The 19,132-nt window shown below is 37.9% G+C and overlaps 1 protein-coding gene across 11 annotated transcripts in view; it reads right to left on the reverse strand.

The window, feature by feature from the left end:
* ERC1 (ELKS/RAB6-interacting/CAST family member 1) overlaps nucleotides 1–19,132 on the reverse strand; it is a 277,563-nt gene that overhangs the window by 103,437 nt on the left and 154,994 nt on the right. For 8 of the 11 annotated variants that reach the window (XM_027657027.1, XM_027657017.1, XM_027657007.1 and 5 more), the window contains one exon: nucleotides 12,121–12,252. The exons of the other annotated variants lie outside the window; for them this stretch is intronic. In XM_027657027.1, coding sequence (XP_027512828.1) covers nucleotides 12,121–12,252 — 132 coding nt within the window. The remainder of the gene's footprint in view (nucleotides 1–12,120; nucleotides 12,253–19,132) is intronic. 11 annotated transcript variants of the gene reach the window in all.

Raw genomic sequence — 19,132 nt, forward strand, 5'->3', positions numbered from 1 at the left:
TTCCAGTAAACTTTTCTGGACACTGGGTAATGTGAAGTCAAGGACTTGCAAAGAGCTTGGCCGAGTTCCCCAAAAGCCAGTAAAAAGACAGCAAAACTGAGAAAGGGACTGGATATGCAAAATATTACTGAGTCTGAAAATCCTACTAATCACTGTATTAGCCCTTGGAATGATTACTGACAAAGACTGCAGTACCTAAGGCACCAGACAGACAAGTTAGTGGAGCCTCAGCATCACCAAACACTTCAGTCTGTTTAAATTACAATGTAGTGGCAGCTACCTTTTTCCATTCCATCGTGAACTTTCCCCAGTGATGAAGGATCACCTGAAGATATCTTTTCTACTGCACAGGAAATCGAAAAAGGCTTCCATAGCCCTCTCAGGAAGATAGTTCTGGAGCCTAATTTTCTGCTCAAAGAAGCAGAGCAATTTTGGGTCATCATCCAAGTAACAAATGCATCATGAATGCTGGTAATACAGTGTAATTCACTACATCAGTATGGTGCAACTATAAAGAGGTAATGGACAAAATCATCAGTATGGAGAAAAAAAAAAGAGTAAAATGTTATACACTTGAAAAAACACCTGAAGAGGCAGAGGATCTGTTCTGAAATGGTGACCCCTGCAATCCATGTTTATATGCTATGAAAGGAAAAGGCTAAAGAATGCCCTTCACAGACACCACAAAAGAAATGTTTCCAGTCTCAAGTGACAGGACATAAATGTACCCGAAGTTCATATGTATATGATTGGCTTGAATAACCTTTATAAAAGACAGCAAATCACTGGTACACTATATAAAAGATACGTCATGTTAATGTTAGAGAAGGCTTTTCCTCACCTGTAGATTAGCAATCTTTGCAGAAAAGACTGCATAGCTTTTTTATTTTTCATTTTTTCATAGAATGCTTTGTCTGGGCTGGAAGAGACCTTTAAATATCACCTAGGCCAACACTCCTACCATGCCTTTCACTAGATTAGGTTGCTCAAAGCCCCATTTAACCCAACCTTGAACACTTCCAATGATGTGACATCCACAACTTCTCAGAGTAATCTGTTCCAATGTCTCACCATGCTCATTGTAAAGAACTTCTTCCCTACATCCACTCTAAACTGAAGTTTCAACTGTCCAGATAGTCCAAGGCATCTATTAGTCTTGTTGTTTTTCCTTCCTCATAATTTTTTTCTTTTGATTAGGCACAAAAGATTACACATCAATGCATAATTAAAATTCTCAGAGGGCGTGGCAAAGGAATTTGACTGTTTCACTAAGAAACCTACACCTAAACTGGACATACCACAATTTAGGTGTAGCAAAATATGGGAATTGTTTAATTATGTGCCTGGAAACAGACATATTTTTATGTTTCTCATTGAAGGAAAGAAATTCTAATTCTTTCAATATGCATACAGACATAGCAGGCTATGGGATAGCTGTTTATATTCATTGTTGTGTCTCAAAAGTTCCATGTAGAATACAAAATGATGCAATTTTAGAGAATACAGATACAAATACCAACAAAAACAAGTCATTTTCCACGATCATTGTATAAATCAATCACTAGAGATCTTCATTTCAAAACCACCTCAGCAGGCTAACTTGTATATTTAAAATTATTGGCTTTCTAAACATAGACCTCTCTTGTATAAACAAGAAATTAGCATTACAAGACAAAATGTACTAGAAATCTGTACTTTTGCCCAAAACTAACCAGGCCAGCAAAACAAAAAGTCTTGCAATTAAAAGTCAGTAGAAAGAATGTTACAAGGACTGAAAAAAATAATAAACATTTCTCAAAGTGTCACTCTCTCAGACGACAGTCTCCTACTTTTCTACTGCTTCTGAGTTTGAAACTATTTTTCATTTCGTTGTGTACATTGCTGAAATGACAAAGGGACTGCAAATTTCTGCATTATCTTTTACTTAGTTTTACTGATTAGACTTCAGAAAATGAAAAGAAATAGACATGAAAAGAAAGACAAAGACAAGAGTTCTGGCTCAGCGTAAACTTGTTTGGATCCCAGAAAAATTTCCTAGAACAGATGTTAAGACATGGAAAAAGCACAGGCCAGACTTGGGACTTAAACATGTAATTTAACTGCCTCAAGTAACATATTACAAGGGAGAAAGCATTGAGTCTGACATAACTTGGACTGCCAGCAGGACCAGATGGTTTGCTTAAATCACAAGCTAATAAACCTTTACACAAAATAAGAGGGAAATGAATTATGGTTTCATCATAGCCCCATTTTCGTTAAAGCAGTAGGGTGGCTTTAAGGTACTCTTAAAGACTATATCCAAGACACTTAACTAAATTCTTGGCTATTCTGAATTGAGGGAACAACATTCAAATTCCTATAGACACTGGGAAAGCTGTTAGGTATAGCTTTTTGAGAACTAAAAATACCGAAGAAAAATGAGAGAAATCAGTAAACAATAACAAGAAAAATCTTCCTCTCCCTCAGCAACATTAAAATGTAATTTCTGATTTGTGAGGTAAGGACAGTCCTCAACCAAGAGAGCAGCTGCAAGCTCTGCCCTACTGGCAGCAGAAGGGTGTGAAGCAGAATGGCTCTGCCCCACCACACAGGCTGGAGCTCTGGCTTCAGTTCACACCCCTCTTATTGACCACCAGTGCACAGTATGCACATACCTGTGGGTGGACAGAGGACAATACATCGTGGCTTCTGGCCTCTCCACCACGACAATGTGACCACCACTAATCTTTCTGAAGCAGATACACAGGGAGATTAGATCCTTTACCTCCCTCTTTATTCTGTAATTGCAGGCACGATAAAGATACACTTAGTGAAAAGCAGTTCACCTAAAAGACAGTGTTCTTCCCCACACTATACATAACACCCTATATAACTGCTTCACTTGTTCTGTGTGGTTGCTGTTAATGAAAATTACCATTAAGATCCTGTGCAGACAAGTGAAAAACTTCTTTTTTCTTCACCACTTGGAATTCCTTACTTGGAGATCCTATCCAAAGACACTCAGAAATAAACACAGCAGAATAGTGTGCAATAATGAAGATGTTTCTATACATCACATTTAGTCCCATCTCAAAGAGGATGCCAGATTTACAGAACCCCTTTTGGCAAGGTCAGCTGTGTACAGCATTAGAGGACTGTGGCAGACTGCACAAGGAGAAGGAGTTCTGTTTTGTTCACAGTAAAGAAGGGAGGGAGTGTTGAAGCTGTGAAAATCAGCTCTCCAGATAAATGGCAGGTTCTTTTGGTCATCTGTAATATACAACAGTAATTTTAGGGATGAAATCTGTGTTTCTTTACATTAGCGTGTGGATTTCTTAAGTCTTTGTGCTTTTGGTTTTTAGACAGTTAGGATTTTGTACATTCAGCATCCCTGATAAAACAGAGTGTGTTGGTGGCTTAACAGGACTGGTGCCACTGTTCTGCTCTTACATTATTAAATGAGAAAAAGGAGAGGGAAAAGATAAAGAGAGAGAACAAAAGCCTATGGTCTGAAAACCTGCAGGATACTGCAGATGAATGCAATTTTTCTTATCTCTGTGAAAGTGAGATACTTAAGCAGCTGATGTCTCTTATTTCCATGAGCTGGTCTCTCAACAAAAACTTCCATTATAAAAAAAGAATCTGATAATGAAGAGGAGTTAATGCTCTGTATTGCTCCTTACTGTCTCCACAGATGGCTCTGGGCAATGAGGAGCACTAATACTGGACTGATCAGGTATCTAACATTACCATGTTACTCCTGTAGAAGCCACAGAAACATTAACAAAGGAGTCTCTGTCAAGGGGTGTATTACTTGAGCATCAATTGAGTGCTTTTGCTCATACTCTGGGAGCACTGAGCTTTTGTATGAAGAGAGAGGAATCAGGATTCAGAGAAAACTCCTGAGCTGCCAGACTTCAGGACTCCATAAGTCACAGCTGTGTTCTGTCAGGATGTTTGGAGGTAGCTTTGACAGCTGCATTTCCTAAATGTGGGCCATAACCCATACAAATAAGCAACAGCCTACTGCTGGGACAAGAGCTCTTGAGAAGGAAGCAATAATTGTCTCTGCTTAACACATACGAAATATTTGAGTCAGACCCGGGAAAAAAAAAATTGAAAACTGAATTCTGATTTCTACTGAGGAAAGAAATCTGGTTTAGTCACTGGTATCTGACAACTGTAACAAGTTACAATTCTATTTCTCCATTTCCCTCAAGTGAAAACACTATCCAAAAAACATTCTCATTATGTTTTTTAACCCTAGCAACCATACCAAAGGAAGCTGTCCTGTTTCACTTTACATTGATCTATAGTCTTAGGAAACTGTCTTGTGTTTATCTTCCATGATTAGCAATGAGTCCCTCCCACCCTTTGGGAGCACAGCAGCAATCACAGCAGGCAATCTTGAAAAAAAATCTGGATTTTGATCACCTTCTAAAAATCTCTACAGAGGCAGAGACACTAGGATACAGTGCATTAAGCACAGCTCTGCACACACTCATTTAGCACAATTTATTACATCCAAACAAAGTTCTCTAGAACTATGGATAATCCATGATACTCCAGCCACAACTCTAAACGTGGCCATCTTCAAATTAACGTGCCCTTTCTTAGGTTACATCTACCCTGTGACTGCTGCTAAGGTAGAAGTCATACTAATTGCCCAGGGATCTCAGCACTTTTTTTACCAGCCCTCTGTAGACTATGCTGATTTCCATTTTGCTGCATTTCAGACAGTTTTAGGTTAACGAGGATATGTCACTATGGCAGACAGTTTAGACATAACTGAATAATATTCGAAGTAAATATTTAATGCTGCGCTACACAGCACAGCAAAGACTGTCCATTTATATAGCACGGACTGATTTTCCAAAGAGAAAAATTCTGGGATGATGCATTAACTCACTAGAAGGAGTGAAAAACTTTATGCTAATTCCACATACAACTTTAACACCCTTTCCCCAAAAGACATTGAGGATGAACGTAAATATACGAAAGCACACGCATTGCCACGTGAAGGTTGAACACGTGGTCAACTCAAGAAGCACAGTCTTGCTGGCAAGTTCAGGAAAGTTTCCACCTCTAGGAACTCGTGGAAGCAAATCTTCAGCCTTGCAGTTAACAGAAAGTAAACAGTAGAACCTAACCACAATAAATAAAAAGCAATTCCACTATATGGAACCCAGGCTGAAATTCAGTGAAGGGTTTGAAGGAATCCAATGGTAAACAGCAGTACAGCAAAGTCTGGAAGCTTTTGTGTGAGTAGGAAACATTTCAAAAGAAGGGCATCCTCAGTTTAATGAACCTGAAGTTTGTCATTTTTCTGTGTTTTTCTGTATAGGAGAAAGGTACAGGAAGGAATACAATTTCTTTTCTTGCACTTCATGGATTTGGGGGAAAAAAATCAATTATGCCACAAAAAGACTGTATGTTTTTCAATTTATGAATCTAATGTTCAAGCCTAATTAACTTTTCTAATGCACTCATCTATGTATTATTGTATCACACTTGCATTTAAGATCACAGTTAAACAATGCAACTGGAAAGGAAATTTAAAATGAGAAAAGCACAGCACTAGTTTAAACAAATATTAACACAAATATTTGCTTGGGTCTTACAATTTCAAGCAAGCATTAATGTAACCAAATTTGCAAGAATTTGATTTTCTCCTGAGCCACCATAAACAAAATACTGTCTAGAGGTAGGTGCTTGAAAAAATAATATAACAGTCAGAGAGATGCCAAGATATACCTTTGTCTGGAATACTATAATAAAAGACTATAATAAAAGGCATAACGTGAAATTGGTATTTATCTATTAAACAATAAAAAGGGATAAAGATCCAGACAAAAGGATCTTAAAGTCAGCATTTGCACCAAATTTATATATAATGGTTTCCATCAGTATTTCCCATGTCATTAAATGAAAAGGTGACTTGTATGGAGAAATGCTCAGTGCATATTTTGCACAGAGGTTAATTATCCCTTCAGTGTCCCCAGTTCTCCTGAAAGTCATCAAATTTTGACTACTTTGCAACCCTAAATGAGAGCAACAAATGAAACAAAAACAAAGTCACCATCCCTGAAGGAATTTAAAAGACAGGTAGATGTGGTGCTTAGAGACATGCTTTAGTGGTGGGCTTGGCAGTGCTGGGCTAATGGTTGGACTTGATGATCTTAGAGGTCTTTTCCAACCTAAACAATTCCATGATTTTAAAAGATTTAGAAAGTTTTTCCTCTATAATGTTAGAAAAAAAATCTCTGCCTCAAAGGCTTTGGGCATTATTTTCTATTCATCATTTCCTTCCCTATTCATTCTTCCCATCTGGAGACAAAAAAAACCAAGCCCCCAACTTGGCACAGCTGAACACAACTAAGAAAAAATTCCACTCTGTTACACCTCTTAAAAGGTACATTACTGAAAATGCAGGAATTACATATCAAATTACCTTCTCCCATGGAGGGAGCGTGACTCAGTACAAATCTGCATATTTTTAAAGGAAGAGGTTATGTAATCCATTTAAATACTTGGGGAAAAGAAGTAACTTTAGGGAGATGCATAATTGCTAAAAATTACTGCAAACATATTCCTTGACAAGGACACAGTGCACAGTCAACTTCAGCCATGCAAAATGCCTTCTCTGACCAAAGGAACAGAATCAGACAAAAGGCTAGAAAAAATAGATCTCTTGAAAAACAATGGTAAGTCTACGCTTCATGCTGACACTAACTTAAAAAGCTCTTAAAACATCTGTATCAGTAAAAGAAACTAAAATGCAAGTTTTTAGCACAGAACTTTACTTAATACGAACCAAATACACACATTACTTTGTACATGTACATATATATACATACACTCAAACCCAAAATGAGTTTGGCAGACTTTTACAGGAAAGAGCTTTGCAGAAAATATTTAAGAGAAGTTCAGCTGAAGAAAATGTAAACTGCTTAGAAAAACCTGTGGGAAGCAATGAGGCTCCAGCACCTTCACCTCCAAACCATACCCCGGATTACTGCCTTGATCTCCAGTCTCTTGGTTTATCAAACTCCTCATAAGGAAATACAGAAGAGACAAAAATATTCATTAAAAGGAAACTTTTCAGCATGTGTTACAGACCAGTTAGAATTCTGTCATTTCTGCAGTGCTCAGAAAACACCTATAGGTAAGTGGTTCGTGAGAAATTCCATTTTATGTTTTCCATTTACAGAGATCTGTAGGAAGTAACCTAATGTGTCAGAATTTGTGCTGTGAAATAATTCCATTGCTCAACACATGTAAGAAAATATTTCAAATCTATTTCAGTAACAGAATGCTCAGTAAAAAAAGGTATATTTTTTAATTTATTTTGCATTTTTAAAAGGTACCTGATAGGATAGGGTTCAATATGATAAATGTGTTGTAAATGTAATTTCTATTCTAACAAGGAAATGCAATCTAAACAACATAGCTAAAAAGTTAAAGCACAACCAGAATGGTGGTCTGATGGAAGTGCAAATGACAGGTATCATTCAATACCTGGTGAGAATTTCTGTGCAGTAACTTACAGGTAAGACTCTTGGAGGCTGTACTCTACATTCAAACCTCTGCCGACCTTGTATTTACAACAGGGAAACAGGAGATTATGAAAAAGGAGTGAACTGTGAAGGTTCTACTTGAGTTATTAACCTATTTAATATTTATTTTTCCTTAATAAATAGACACAAATTTTGAAGGTGGCATATGTGGTAGAGAATTTCAGGGTCTTGTTATTGACATATTTTACACGTAATATGTACCTGAAATAATATGTCCTGAAATAATTTATAGAGACAGTGGGAGAAAGGAATTAGCATAGGAAAATACATTTAAACAAAACATTACTTTTACAATATTCAATCTTTTATTTTTTTCCTCAAAAAGTAAAGCAGAAAAACCTGTCCTGTGCAGGATAAAAAGACACAGTGTATGAACACTGATATAGCTATTTACAGGTCTACATACTTAACGTCATTTAAATGTCCCACTGAGAACCATAACTTCAAAAAAGGTTGATGGAAGGTATCAAGATCAGACTGCCAACTTAAAAATTTTAGTTTGAGTAGCTACTTAAGAAGGAAAGAATGAACAGGTAATGGCCATTTTTTGTGTTTATTTACCATATAATTTTAGGATAAGGAGTTAGATGTTAGCTGATACTGTAGAAAGAGTGCATTTAAGCAGGAGCTGATATCCATGGGAGAACAGAGTTGCACTACTATAAGTAAAAATACTATTTAAATTTCTAAAACCTTCTGCTTTTCAAATCTGAAGTATAGAGAAATGTATGTTGTGGTCAGGCAAAGCACCACCTCACTCATACAAACAGTAGCCTATTGTAAAGGATGCAATAACCATTTCTGGTAAAAACATTTTTAATAATAACACTAAGCAATCCCTGTTTCCACTTCTCAGTCCTGCCCCCACAGTTCAGTGCTTCCTCAGATGTCCTCCAAGTTCTGCATGGGGATCCATGAACCAGGTCAGTGAATTGGTTCACATGAAAAAATTCCTTCCAAAAATGAGACAGCGGTTTCATGAATTAGGTCACTGCTCCATTTCACAACAGAGCCTCAGAAAGACCTAGGCTGGGAAAACTGAAGGGATGTGCACTGCAGTATGGGGATAAAAGTGAGCAAAGAGAGGAGGGCATTAAGGATCTTAGGTGAGAACACATTATGAGCTATGCCCTCCAAAGAGGAAGGCTCAAAATGCAAGTAATCCTAATATTGTGCTCGAGAAAAGAACCTGTTGCTCCTTACTGACTGACACTGAATCACAGAACCTGAACTTCTGTTTCATTTTGTTTCATATAAAGGGCCTCATTCTTTCATGAGGACTGAAACACTCTTCCAGCATTGTTCAGGAATGGTGAATAAATAATTATGAATAAATCCATCCAAAGGACAACAACCTGCTTTCTGCTGCAGGAGAAGGGATGGTATGATGCACCAGGACAGCAAAAGAACGACTGTGAGCAAGACGGGGCCTCTTGTCAAAGACAACCTCCACCAGTTTTTCCCAGGGAAGTAAAACTAACGTCGTATCTTTGAGCAGAAAAACCTCCTTATATTTAGTTCTTTCTTCCCCCTTGAGAAACATAACAACAGCTTTTCTAAAATAAACTCAGATTTGGTTAATGCAGAAACAGTTCCTGAATCTACATTTGGTTTTGCCATTTCTAACAAAAAAACGCTTATGACGGAAGTGTTTATCCAAGTAATCCTAACTTCAGCCCTATGGGTGAAGTCTCCATACACCTTCTGATCTCCCACCTAGAGGGCTGAACTAGAGGGATCAGTCACAGTGGTACATAACCCCACAGTTGTAAGGAAGTCACAATAACATTTCCATACAGGATTCAGCAGGTGCACCAACGAAACCAAGGTGAGTGTTATTAGAAAGAAAGAACTTGAAGAACTTTCAAGTCTTCACATCTATGCAAGACTGCCTCATCTGCTTTCTGTATGGCAGGGATTTTTGTTCCACAGATCAGTAAGGATAATAAAACTATGCCCAATTCAATGGATGCACTGCTCCCAGCAGGAAATGCCTGATTTTATTTTTGTGAAAGACGAAAGAAAGAACAGGTCTAAAATCCTGAAAGCTTCAGTCAGCTGGAGGCATCTTCCATACACGGATTGTGTATTAACACAGTGAACCCACTGTCACAGTTAATACACACTGACAGGATATTTTCAAACACTGGATTAAAGAGAGCATGATTTTAATCTATAACAGATATCTGAGAACCATGAAATCCAGGGTGGCTTCGTGGAGGCTGTAATTCAAATCTGAGGCCTATAAAACAGCACGACACCACACGCCAGGAGATAATGGAGGGCAGGATCACACAACACACGGCTACAATAACAACATGAAATACTGGGGCAGAGGAACACACAAATGAGATGTCCTCATACCTTGAACCACCTAAAGCCAAAATGGTTGATCTCATGCACTGATTCATTAAACAGCTTCAGACAGGCAGTGAAGTGGCAGAATGGTAGAAAGCAAGATAAACAAAAGAGAGGAAAGAAAAAGCATGCAATTAAAAGCAAATTATAATCAGTTAGAACAACATTAACATTTTAAAACTCACACATATTACTCACACTTGGGCTAAGAATGTTTGTGAAAGTCAAAGGATTTGCCATTGATAGTGTATAGAACACAGATCATTGCACTTTAAAACTCTTAAGTCATCCAAGGGTGTCTTTCACGATTCTACAAAGAACTTCTACAAAACATAATAAAACAAAGAGGGCATTCTTCAAAAGTAATTGAAAGAATACGAACTGAAAAACATTTGAAGGGAAGTCTCCTCCTCACCTTGAAAAAGCAGCTACTTGCCAACACTCTATTACCTGACTGCATTTAACTGACGCCAAAACAAAATCCTATTGGACAAAATAGGGCACAGTTGGTCTCCCAGTGCTGACTGGAACAAGACACACCAGTTCCTTTTCCTTTGTGCTGACTGGTTGCTCATATTTCAAAAACTATAACTTGTCAGAGCTGGCAGTTTAGTTCTTCTGTTGGAGTAAGACACTGCTGTCAATTGGTGACTGCACAGACGTCGACTTTTCCCTCTTCCAATACTGCTGCTTTCAACCCATCCTTCTTTCTTCTCCCCATTTCTGTATGCACCACTACATCCAAATTAATTTCTTTTTCATGGTACTGTTGCCTACTATATTCCAGCAATCTTTACCCACAAATCTTACTTGTGTTGGCTCTCTTCCTCTCCTCTCAATCTCTCCCACTGACCCTTATGGCTGTGCACCCATTGATCTTCAGGCTGTGCATTTCCCTGCTTTTAGGTCGTCCACCCAATTCCAACTCTTTATTCATCAGCTTCTAGGTGCTCAAGGACATAAAAATGGTCACTTTGTCTTGTGACTGATAAATTAAAACATTATGACATCCTAGGCATCAAATCACAAACTACTTTGATGGCTTTTGTGCCTCATCATAGAACCTAATCCATTGTCAAATATCCGTTATCCTTTCAAGGAGCTCTAACCTTTGATGTGGTATTCACTACCCAGTAAACATTTCTGTTTCATGCAATTTTTTAAAGGCTACAAGAAATCTGGAAAAAAGGCATTCTTGAAAGTGAATTTCATAACACTGTCTAGGATCTTAGGATACAGCAACCAGAATTATCCTCAATATGTCTATCAGTAAACAGCTGAGCTTGACTCTAGCCTGAAGAGAAACAGTTGCTTTCTTCCTGAAAACTCGGATTATTACTAAGATATTTATATCTTCTTTTTCATTAAAGTCTGTGACATAAAAATACATGTTAGAAAAAAACCACTTAAAATGTTTTAAAGTGCACTTAGACAGAACTGTTGTTAAGTAAATAACAAAGAGGAGGAGATCCCTCTACTGAAATACAACTGATAAAATGCTCCTCTTTGCTAATTATTGTCAAGCAAGGAATAGTGAAAAGCACCAAAGAGGCTCGCAAAAAGCACAGTAAGAGTGACAGGTTCAGCTTCTGCTTCAAAAGCTTCATCAAAATGCCATGGATTTATTCACTACTTATGCTATTCTCAAGGATTACTTACGTGAGTTATAATCAGGCATCTTCAGAATCAGTGGCACAGAATCAATTGATGTATAAAAGTTTATACTTGTGGCTTCAACACGAGTGTGTATTTCTGTGTGTGTGCTTGGCTCAAGCCAAGGGATTTGCCTCTTTATCCTGTTGTTTTGCAAGTGCAACCAGACTGTGGTCCATAAACACAACTACACTAATAAAAATCATTATCTTTAAGTACATTCAATGAACATCACAGTGAACCTAAGTATGCTCACACATAGGAAGACAGCTTTGACAGGCAAGACAGATCAGAAGAGTTACTACTTAAAACAATATTTTAAAGCTCAGGATACCTTATATTTAATTTTAATTTCAAGAATATCTTACCTATGAAATACCATTTATCATGAAGGCTTTGCAGACTTTATGAGTTCTGTTACTTAATGTTGGAACAGAGATACAGGATCACCAAAGAAAACCAGCTGTGTTTCGCAGTAAAGCAGGGAAAATAGCACTTCACTGTCTGGTTACTTTCCTAAGAGAACTACCAGTGACTTTACAAGATTGCAGACCTGTTTCTCAGCATTGATCCTGGCTGACTCCTCTTGTGCTAGCACCATTTCCCGCTCTGCAGTTATCTGAACACTTTCTCTCAGTGCCTCTTCCAATTCTTCAATCCGATCATCCTTTTTACGCAGATTGTCCTAGAAAATGACGGGAGACGAGGTGAAGACGACTTGTTTGGAACCACAGCCTTTTAATCAACCAAGTTTTACGCCAACCAAAATGTGTTTCTCCCTCCCAAGGTGCAATTGCAGGCAAATCATCTTCACACAAAGGAAAGAAAGATGAAGGGATGCAAGAGTAAGAGGAAGATCACAGTAAAGAGAAGGAGAAAGCTAGCGAAGCAGGACCCTGGAGCAAGAGTGCTTGCCCTCGGTGCTGGACACAAGCACAGTCCTGTGAGATTACACAGCATAGATAAGCAAGGATTGTTGGTAAATAAGGATTAGTAAGCAGTTCTGAAGAAGCACAGAAGCCAGAATTGGCAGGAAGGTAGCAGGCATTCAGCGTTGCCCATTTGCTCTCACATTCATCAGCAGCAGGTGTGGTAAGAAAGGAAACACAGCACTGCAGTTTGGAATTTGTCATTCCCAGGTTAAGGGAGAGAAAAGTAAACATTAACCCAACAGAGTTTTCCGTTGTTCAGATTAAGTCTTTGAGGAAGTGTTACATCTCTAGGAAACATGAAGGATTCAGTTGGGATGTCTGAATCTCAGACATTCAAGTATCAAGACTCCCTAAAAAGTTATTCTTTGATTAGGAGCATCTTCACAGTTGCAAACTCAGATGCCCACATATGTTCAAAGAACACTGAAGAAAACAGTATAACTTAAAAAAAACTATATACAAAATAATAGTATTGTTATTTGTAAAGGAGACTCTCCTTACTTTAGTCTTGCTAGGAAAATAAAAGTGTATCTCCTGATTCTGCAGAAGCAGGTTGGACAAAAACGGCAAAGCAGGCTGTCCTTACAGTATAAATGAACGTCTTGGACCATGGTTGCTTAACAAATCCACAAGAAGTGAGCAGTTTTATGGAAGATTTCTGCATTTCTTGTCTTGCAGATTGGTTTAGATCATAGGGTTCAGATGAGTTATTAATTCATATTGAAGTTAATACATGGTTTTTAGTCATCTCAGCAGCAGAGGAAGAATCACAAATGCTTTCCTGTGTTTGCATTTTGCTTTTTGTCAGATTTACCCCTTTGGCTTTTGTCTTTTTGTATTTAGGACTGAAATTTTCCACTGTTTCTCTGAAAGTGTTTCGTATCGTATAAAGAATAAGGGAAAAGAAGACTGACCTGGAAAAAATTGACCTTGCAACCTTCTTAATGGAAAGATTAGTCTTGTGAGTTTAAAGAATGAACCTGACTTATTCCTTGATTCCTGCCTTCTACAACCTGGGATACATCCCCAAGGATGGTTGTTGCATGAATGCCATTTCTGAGACTCTCAAAACTGTCACTTTCAATGAGAGTGTTCAAGCAGAGATGCAAAGCTTTGTATCAGAGCAGTGCCCCACCACCCTTGTGAAGAGCAAGGCTAGTGTTCAACCACTAGCACAGGCAACAGTAGCTGTCAGGTTTTGCAGGCAGAGGAGTTTTCTGCTAAAGGTTACTTTCCAGAGTGGATTCACCAGGCAAGTAATTGCTGATTTCTAAAGAAACAGATGGAGAGATCTACATTTCAAAAATAGGTGTTGCACAACATGTTTTCATAATTTTTGAATATTTTAGAAACACTGATAACATCTTCCAAAACTACTTTATGGTTATGATTAGCCTAAATGAAGTCTCATCAAAAAGAGGAATAACAAGCTTACAAAAAACTCAGCAGAAAATACTAACTGTGTCAGACACGACAAATATTTACTTGCCTATCTGCATTACACTGTAAGTATGAACTTTAATTCTTGATATATTATTCATGGGTAGCCAAGTGAATGTGTAGCTTTCCGTGTCAAATAACAAAAATGAGAATAGCACATTTGAACAGCTGCATGTAAAATAAAAACCTCTTTAAAATAAGAATGCATAATAAAACATTCTAACACATGGGTACATCCACTCTTCATTCCAGGCAAACATTTCAGAGGTGAATTCAATACTGTATTAACTGTGACACTATATAGTGCTCTATTCAGGCAGGTGAACTCTTGAGGGACAGGAGGAAGAGCAACTGGTGATACCAAAAATACAGTGCCACGTTACCTGCATTCCAAAAATCTACATTCGTATATAATTATTTTTTCCTAAAATAATACACAAACTTTTACATATATGAAAGAGGGTTGCAAGTTAAAAAATGTAGTGTTGACTTAGAATGAACTGCCTAGAAATTGTGATCTTTTAACTCGAGTCTAATACTAATAACCTATCCAGCATGGAAAGACTAGTTAGAACATTTCACTTTCTGTCTCAGGCAAGCTTAGTTAAAAGATGTGCAATGTCACCCTTCTAACACTGTCACAATGTGTGTAACCACCTTACAAAACCACACAAATGCCTGGCAGGAGCAGCAGGGTGTTGCTTAGTCAGATAACACCTCCACTAGTGCAGAATAGTCTCAAAAGACTTTTAAAGAATTATTTTGTTTCTAGATCTTTGATTCATGACATTGACTAGCATTTGAATTAATTTTTTTTTTTAAATACAAGCTGCTGCTTTATACTGATAAAAAGTAAACAAAAGTGAACCCACATTTGCCTTTTAACATATCAGCATGTTTTTCCAATTGTTTGGGTCTGAAACAAACCAGGCTCGTGCCAACCTTCAACCTGTCCTGCTGCTGCTTTCCTCTTTTTAGTTACATGAAGTACTCTGTCTTTATTGTGATAGGTGTTAAACTCTGAGAGAAAACTTCTGTCCATTATAACTACAGTTAAAACTTTTTTCCTGCAGTGACTGATCCTCTGAAGCAAACACATTTGAGCATTGCACTGAGGGCTAAATTATCCTCTTCTATTTTGAGAGAACTGCAGAATGATAAAAAGCGACGACCTCCTTTCATGAAGCTTATACAGATGAATACTCAGAAAGAAACAAAAATACTACTTACCTGTACAATAACTGCATTCTTCAAGAGGTATTACCTACCCAAATATCTCCATGGCCCTCCCTCCCTTTCCTCCTGCATCCCATATGCACAGCAGAGATGGAATTAAACTGGGATAGAGGAGATACCTCTGCCTTTATGCTCACTGGCGGTAGCACACAGAAAATGAAAACCCATTCGACACTGTGGGAGTGCCAAGAGTTCAGGTGCAATAAAAATTTTTGCTACCTATACTATGATCCAGTTGCTGATTCGTATGCAAAACTCATTCCACACGTGCCTGTCTGAAAGCCTGAAAGGAAAAGGAGGTGAGGGTGACGCACATTTATGGGCTTTTCCTTTCCCTTCAGGAAGGAAGTGGTGGGATGTCCAAGTAATGCATGTTAGAATGATGTATCAATTTAATCCATCCTGCATTCATGTGATGTGTAATCTGCCATGTAGTTTTATGACAGTGCATGAAATAGGATACACGCTTTCACCAAGGCATTCAGGTTCAATTAAACCTGAGGTATCCTGGCAAACTCCATAACTGTGTCTTGAACTAGGCTCACAAAGATCTTTATGGCCTAATTTCAGTCTTGGAATTAAAGTGAATTTCTCCAGTTAACTAATGGGAAAGATTAACTAAAAGCTTGAGAAGGCAATGAAATGCTTCTTTTAACTATTAAAAGTATTCTAGGACTGTAACATCTAGGTAGGGAAAGATTCTTGTCATATAATCCTGTAAATAATATGATAGCATGTCCTACCTGTGCACTTTCACAGATCAGATGGGAAGAACACAATACTGGAAGTGTTTTGCACTAGGAAGCCATTACTTCTTAAATAGTGAAATCATTACAAGCCCCTATTATTACAAGCCCTGTTGCTTTTTCTTATAATGTATTTCCTCAAGAAGCCACGACCTAGATAAAGAACCTAGTGATAATGATCTCAGTCCACGCTAGATTGAATAAAACTCTCCCTAAAAATAAAAAAAAAATCTCCTTTGTGAACTGACCTTTCACTGGGTAAGCGGAACCTGGGAACTCAGGACTGTCAGCTGCCTCAAGTACTACTTAAAGCTTCCTCATGGATACAAAAAATCATTTTGTTAATGAGACAACAAATTCTTCACCAATATTTGGAGGCAGCCCATCTACAAATGTCCCAGTTAAAAATATGAGGGCCTGATTAACTGCAACTCTAAAGTGCACACTGGTTGGTCAATATGAAAAACTGAAATCTTCAACTGTACCACAAAATAAACACAGATCCAATACTAAAGATTCTGAAAATAAAGTAACAGAGAGGTAAACTACCACGTAAAAGAGCTTCTACTAAAGATATTGCTGGGCATGAACAAAGAGTTGAGTTAGAATAACTAGAAATGCTAGTGCTGGTTTCCCATAGCTGTCTTGATGTAAAGGAACTAATGTATTTGGGGTTACCTGTGATGGGGAGATCTCTGTCTCTCTAGGCAGAAGCCAGGTATATCCAAGTATTAGGTTCATATGAAGTTCCTGTTTCTCACAGCTGAAGAGGGCTTTTTCATAAGTACAGCAACAACATATGTAATCATCACGAGTTCCTGAATGAAAGGAACATTCTGAGAGTAACAAGGCACAAACTGCCAAGCAGGAGCTCCTTGATCAACATTTCCTCATCTTTAGAGAGATCAGACTTGAGATACACAATGATTATGCCATTAGGACAACATATGTCATCGTCTGGAGAATTGTATCTGCCAAATAAGACACGCGGATTGGAATTCAAGCCTGACAAGTTGCATAAACACAGAACAATAACTACAGGAGACAAAAGTAGAAAGGCTGAAGTAGAAGAATTTAATTCCCCTAGGAGCTGAGAGGGAAGTGCAACCAGAGCTGGCCACAGCACTGCATATGCTGCATTGAAAACACAAGGAATGGTAGAAAGTGATGAATACATTCTTCTTAGAGCACCACAACAGAAAAAAAGAATATGTGTGCACTTGTGGATCACAAGTTGTACATCCAGAATATGTGTGTACTTGTGATTCTTGTTTCAGAAAGAATAAAAATATAGTTATAGTAAAAAAAAAAAAAGGATAAAAATTATTTCTAGACATGATAAATATTATTTAACCAGTCCATTAAAATTAGCATGCTGAAAAGAAGCCAAGAATTTATGAGAACTGGATGGTGAACTTTTCATTTGAAATAGAAAGGTAGAAAATGGAGTGGTGTTTCAACCATATTGTCCCTTGAGTATCATTGCTGCACTGTAGAATACTCAAGAATGATGCAGGACTATAAAAGATGCTGCTGACAAAAATATATGCTCTTCTGTTCACAGGAAGGATGTACACTAAAATATGTTTACACGGGGGGAAAAAACCCACCCAAACCCATGAAAACTGGAAAAGAAATATATCAACTCTAATGATAGACAGTAATAGACAATATTCAGATAGATATACATTACTATTAATGCATCTAATTTATATGAAAGGAAAGTGAAATGGGAGGGGAAAAAAAATCTTAAGGAAAACTTAATGAAAAGAAAGGCTTAATTTTTCACAGTCTATTTCTTAAACCCATACAAAAGCCTTAACAAAACTTGTGCATATTGGTGTTTTTGCCTGAAAATCGCTACAAATCTATGTAATGTTTATAAACATTATACAGCATGTGTACACAAAAATGTGTGAATAACTCCAGCCCTTCAGACTTTTTTCTTTCAAGATATTTTACATGTTATCACTCAGATATGTTACTTTCAAAAAGTGTTTCCAGGCCATACAACACTTTTGTTCAAGTGAAATACATAGGATAATGATAAGAAAGGATCCTAAGCAATACCAGTTAAAGGAGAACAGAGAGGAAGGAGAGAAAAGGACAGTTCTGCAACACTATGACACAGGCTCAAAAAGGGAAGGGCAGAAGTGGTTATTCCTCTGAGAAACCAGCGCTGTCCTTTCCTGACAGCTGCCATGATCCTGACACTGCTTTCCTGTGACTGAGCTTGGCACTTCCAGCACAGCAATCAGTTACAAATACTGGGTTTGTAGAGGCACTTTTCATTAGCAGCACCCCAGACAGACCAAAGCATCTTGCCAATACCAACAACCAGCTCTACCATTTAGCAGCTGCACAGGGTGCCAATAGCTTGAACACTTGGCTCCGGCTGCTGCAAATTACCACATTTGTAGCTTTTAAAACCTAGAGAGACAACGTTTCTATCAAACCACAGTGGGTCACTGCACGGACCATTGAAATGGGACCCAAAGCTGACAATACAGCTGTGAGAATGATCTGAAGTGAGCAAAAGCAATAGATATCTGTAATTGTTATGGGGCTTTGTGGTTTTTTTTTTTTTGTTTATTTGGTTTGTATTTCTTTTTTTGGGGGGGGGGTGTTTTGAGAGGCTAATTGGGCAAATGCTACTGTAACAAGACTTGTTCTTCACTCATAAATCAATACTATGACTCAAGACTCGTAAATTGATATGGGATTACAGAAAACAGCAGCAGAAGTTCTAACTAACTGCACTATTAATACAAAGCTCAAACCCATATGTTATTCTCTAGATACAGCCTTATTTGTCTGAACTCTCTTCGCAAATGTCAGTCCTGTCACCATCACTGTACTAATATATCACAATAGCCGTAAGACCTACCTTTCTTTGCTCATTTTCCATCACTCAGCAAAACAGAGCAGCATGTATGGACAGCTATAAAAGAGCACTTTTCTCGTCTTTCCTCTTTTTCACAGCTGACAAAAATTGCTAATGATACACCACCACTGAGGAAATGCTTACTCAGCAGTTCATGCCACTGGATCTCTCACACTCTCTCAATTTTGAAGGGAATCCCTGCAATCACCTCTGGTCTCTACATGTTCATTTTGGCCCCTGATGCCTTTTTCTTGATGTTCATCATAGTACAGTAGCTATTGTATTTGTGCTATGAACTGCTTCATTAAAAGCAGCCATCTAACGAGA

The sequence above is a fragment of the Corapipo altera genome, unplaced genomic scaffold (assembly GCF_003945725.1).
Source record: "Corapipo altera isolate COAL_440 unplaced genomic scaffold, ASM394572v1 1, whole genome shotgun sequence".
In the NCBI taxonomy this organism is placed as follows: domain Eukaryota; kingdom Metazoa; phylum Chordata; class Aves; order Passeriformes; family Pipridae; genus Corapipo; species Corapipo altera.